This window comes from Crocuta crocuta, unplaced genomic scaffold (genome assembly GCF_008692635.1).
Source record: "Crocuta crocuta isolate KB4526 unplaced genomic scaffold, BGI_CrCroc_1.0 scaffold334, whole genome shotgun sequence".
Lineage (NCBI taxonomy): Eukaryota > Metazoa > Chordata > Mammalia > Carnivora > Hyaenidae > Crocuta > Crocuta crocuta.
This window is the reverse complement of record NW_027533260.1, coordinates 4,615,929-4,620,441: the sequence shown is the minus strand read 5'-3', so window position 1 is coordinate 4,620,441 and position 4,513 is coordinate 4,615,929. Positions and strand designations below refer to the sequence as shown.

Sequence of the window (4,513 nt, the reverse complement as noted above, 5' to 3'; positions counted from 1 at the left end):
AACCCCGGAGAGGGAAGAAGGGAGGGAGCTGGTTCTGGGGGGCTGACAGAGCCTGGAGAGCGGATGTGAGCAGGACGGGAGGGCAAGGACGGGGGGTCCCCGATAGAGTCCAGAGAAAACTGAGGGGTGGGGTCTCTCTCAAGATCACCGAGGCCAGGGACCGGCCGCGCCACTGGGGAGTCGGGACCCCCTTCTTTGCTCCCCCGGCTGGAGGGCCGAGCCCCCCAGACCCTGCTCGGGGCGGGGGGCCGGNCTGGCGGTGGCTGCTGGGCCCAGCATCTTCTTCCCGGAGGCTCCCACAGCGGCCTGGCCCCTCCCACCCGCTCAAAGCCACGCCCATGCCGGTCAGGGCCGCGCCCTTCGGCGCCCCCATTGGTCTGTCCTTGAAGCCTGAGCCACGCCCCCTGGGTGTGACCACGCCCCTTTCCGCAGCTGGGAGAGGGACCAGGCTCCCCCAGGCTCCCCCAGGCTACAATGAGGACCCTGGCCTCATCCACAACTTCCCCACCACTCACTGATAATGTACGTTTATTGAGCACCTACTGTGTGCTAGGACCGGTTCTAAGTAAGTGCTACACAAACCTTATCACATGGAATCCCCAGTCAGACACTCGAATTATCCCCATTTTACAGAGGAGGAAACTGACCAAGAGACTTGACATCACTTGGTCGAGATAAGAAATCTCGCGTCACGTGTGTCTCACCACTGACAGCTGGGAAGTTCCCCTTCAGATCTTTCATCCATCCCTTGAAGAATCAACATAGGATTACCGTAAGGGCTCAGGAGATTGAGTTCAACGAATACCTGTGTTAAGCACGTAGCGCTTAGTTCAAATAATTGGCACTCAATCAGCAGTACTTATGAACCCCCTACTAAGTGTCAGGCACTGTCCCAAACACTGGGAACAAGACAGTGTTAGCCCGTGTGGAGTAAGTATTACTCTTCATGTCCTTAAGAAAACCTGATTTTCAGACAATAAAGTGGAGACCCAGGAACATGGAGTGTAGCTCAGTCCAAGGATGCACAGATAGACAGATGGAGGGGACACTGGATTTGAATGCAAGACAAGCTTAATTTCAGAATCCGAAGGCATTAGGAGTAGGGGACCCTTCCTTGGAGTGAATCATTGCTAATATTCAGTGTTCTCTGATACGAATTCAATTTCCTGAATTTCTTCTCCCTGAATTACTTGTCTCCATGGATTCTTCCTAGGTCAGCCAGAGGCAAGATTCGGCTGAGAGGGGGCCTGGGTGGGGGGTAATTATGGGGGGGGCCGTCCCTCTGCTCCATCCACTCCTGCCCCTCCCTTGCCATGCTCTGAGGTTCCCAGGACGGGGAGGGTAGCAGATGGCCTGGGGAGGATGAAGTGGCCTCCCATCTGTCCCCTCCCCCCCCATTGTCCCCGGAGCCAAGGGGGATTCGAGGGGGTTGTGGTCCACTGCAGTCTGGATCCTCCCTCTCCATCTTCCTGGAGGGAGCTGAGGAGCTGGTTGCTATGGAGACAAGGAAAAGGCAAGAGAGATGCAGGGAGACACTGGGGTCAGGCCAAGATCCAGGCCTGAGACCCTTTGATTCACACATACTCACACCACCCAGGTATATATCCCAACATCCATGGAGTTTGGCATGAAGTGCCACATCCGCAGGACACTCACAGTCACGCAGGCTCTCCTGCAGACACACAGGTGTGTACTCCACAGTGTCACACAGGCACACTCTGTGTATGAAGAAGACTCATGGGGACAGGTACACACACACACACACTCACACTCACCCATAATGCATAATGTACATCCAGTCATGTGGACCATATACATCACAGGGTTTCATGCAAAAATAGACACACATCTGATATCTGAGTATGTCCCAGGTGCACAAATTCAAAGCCAAAATAACTCCACACTTGGCCACACCCCCCCTGAGAAGTTACAAATACATGATCGAAGTGGTAAGACATAGGCAGCCTATGTTACATAAGGCATACATGTTAGTGTCATGTGATATACAGACTGACAAACAGACCTAATGCCGTCTTCCATGCAACTTGGATAATCACACACATTTAGATACATGGCTCACATAGTCTAATGCACAAAGTGCACAGGACCTCACAGGTCACTCAGTGACATGCGCAGCACACACGGAATCCCGGGGAGGTGGTCAACCCCCACCCCCAAGTCATGCCTGCAGCCCTGGCTCCACACATACCCCCCTCCCAAGGTCTCCCATTTGGACACACACGACAGCATGGTTGGTCACGCACTCACACTCACACACAAACACAAACCTCCTCCTAGATATTTTTAAACCCAGGCTAGTTCTGCTGCTATGGCAACCGCCCCAAACCCATTGCCATAGCAACCTAACGTCAGCTTTCCAAGCACCAAATCCTGGGGGATTGCAGGGCCCCAATCTGAGGCCAGAGGAGGGGGCTGCTGCACCCTCCGCCATCGCCCATGCCACCCCGGTATCTCCACGCCAGGACATTCCAGGGAGCAGCCACCAAGGTGGGTAGAGGCTGGAGCTAAGCATACAAGTTCTCCAGGCCAAGCTGAGGCAAGCCCCCCCCCCCCAAAACTCACTTTTTCCTTCCGCTCCACCAGAACATTCTGGAGGGGCTCCTGGGGCAAAGGTCAGCCTGCCTCTGGACACACACAAGCCTGGGTTTGAGTCTTGGTTCTGACATTTACATGCTGTGGGACTTGGACATGTCCTTACCTTCTCCGAGTCCCACGTTCCTTAATTTGGAAAATGTTCTTCCTGCTATTGCTGTTGAACCAATACCCCGAGGGCTGTTGTGACTCAGTGGCTAACAGCCCAGCCAGACCCACATCCAAATTCTTACTCTCCCATTTTCTAGCTGTATGAACTCAGGCAAGGGCCTCCCCTTCTCTGCAACCATGTTGGGGGGCAAATAGTAATCTAATTACATAGGGCTGTTGGGAAGATTCCCAACAGAGGGGTGTGGCGGCTGATCTAAGAACTTTGCACGTATTCCAACTTATTTAAGGCTTAAGCAGGGCCTTATGGGTAGGCACTATTATTATTCCAATTTCACAGGAAAGGAAACTGAGGCTCAGAGAGGCCACCTGAAATCACACAGTTTTGAAGCATGAGATTTGAACGCAGGCAGTCAAAGACCTGGCCTCATCCATTTGTCTCTCCTGCTTCAAAAGAAGATTGGAGAAGGGTGATAAGATGGCAGATTCCTGGAAATGCTTACTAGCCTCAGTTTTCTAGCCTGCAAAGTGGGAGTTCAAATGGTACCGCCAGCTGAGGTATTGGAAGATCTGTGAGGCACCTTGAACCTGGGGCGCTGAGGCTGGGCTGGCGAACCCGAGTGCTCCATGGAGTTGGGGAGCAGATTGGGAGGGATCAGGCAAGCCAGCAAGCAGGTAGCCTGAGGAGGGAGGTTGGCTCTTCTTCCCAGCTCTCGGGCACGGGCTTTTTCCAGTCGGAGCCTCAGTCTCATCATCTGTCAACTGGGAATCACAGCACTGCTCAGGCTGTGGCCAGGAGTCCAAGAACAAAAGCAGGTAAAACCCCTTGGCATGGGTCCCAGCCAGCAAAAAGAGAAATGTCTGAGCTGATATGAATATTATCCATCCAGTCTGTCCGTGGGATTTAGGAGTCAAGACTGTGTAGTGCAGGATTCGGCAAACTTTTTTGACCCACGGTAAGAAGTACACTTATGTACATATATTCATCCAATGCCTAGAACACGGAAGCAAAATTTCCACGAAATCACACTTCCCCTATGCCTTAGCCTCTATTATGTCTACACTGTGTGCAGACTCTGATCTACTCTTTTCTGTTGAAAAAATGTTGGTTGAGGGGCACCTGGGTGGCTTAGTCGGTTAAGCGTCCGACTTCCGCTTAGGGCATGGTCTCGCGGTTCGTGGGTTCGAGCCCCGCGTCGGGCTCTGTGCTGACTGCCAGCTCAGAGCCTGGAGCCTGTTTCAGTCTGTGACTCCCTCTCACTCTGACCCTCCCCTGCTCATGCTGTCTCTCTCTCTCTCTCTCTCCTAGAAATAAATAAAACATTTAAAAAAAAAAGAAAAAAGAAAAAATGTTGGTTGATTTCACAGTCCGCTAACCAGTTGTGACCAACAGTATGAAAAACCACAGCGTGGTGGTTACGAGGTGGAATCCTGGAATCTTTGGGGGATTTTCCCCGGGGGCGGGGAGGGGGGAGGAGAGTGACATGGGCATCAAAGAGGCAATGGAGGAGAAGGGGCCAACCTGGGGGCTGGCATGGAGCCGGAACAGACTCCAAGGAGGAGGGGCTCTTTGCGCAGACCCCAGCGGGGACAGGAGAAATGGAGAGATGGGGTCCGAAGCCAACACATGAAGAGGTAACACAGTGTATCGACCACAGTGTATGGTGGTGATGACCATACATACATAACCATACGTAGCCAATGCATAATTACCATCAACGTTGAAGACGGGTCCTTATTTATCCATTTGACAAAAATATTCATCGAGCATGTGCTGAGTGTTGGGCACCAT

General features: G+C 52.6%; 1 protein-coding gene across 1 annotated transcript in view; it reads right to left on the bottom strand.

Moving 5' to 3' along the window:
• Positions 1-340, bottom strand: part of NOVA2 (NOVA alternative splicing regulator 2) — a 24,707-nt gene extending 24,367 nt beyond the window's left edge. Inside the window, exon 1 of the mRNA XM_077747199.1 lies at positions 149-340. Coding sequence (XP_077603325.1) covers positions 149-340 — 192 coding nt within the window. The remainder of the gene's footprint in view (positions 1-148) is intronic.
• Positions 341-4,513: the final 4,173 nt, after the last annotated feature.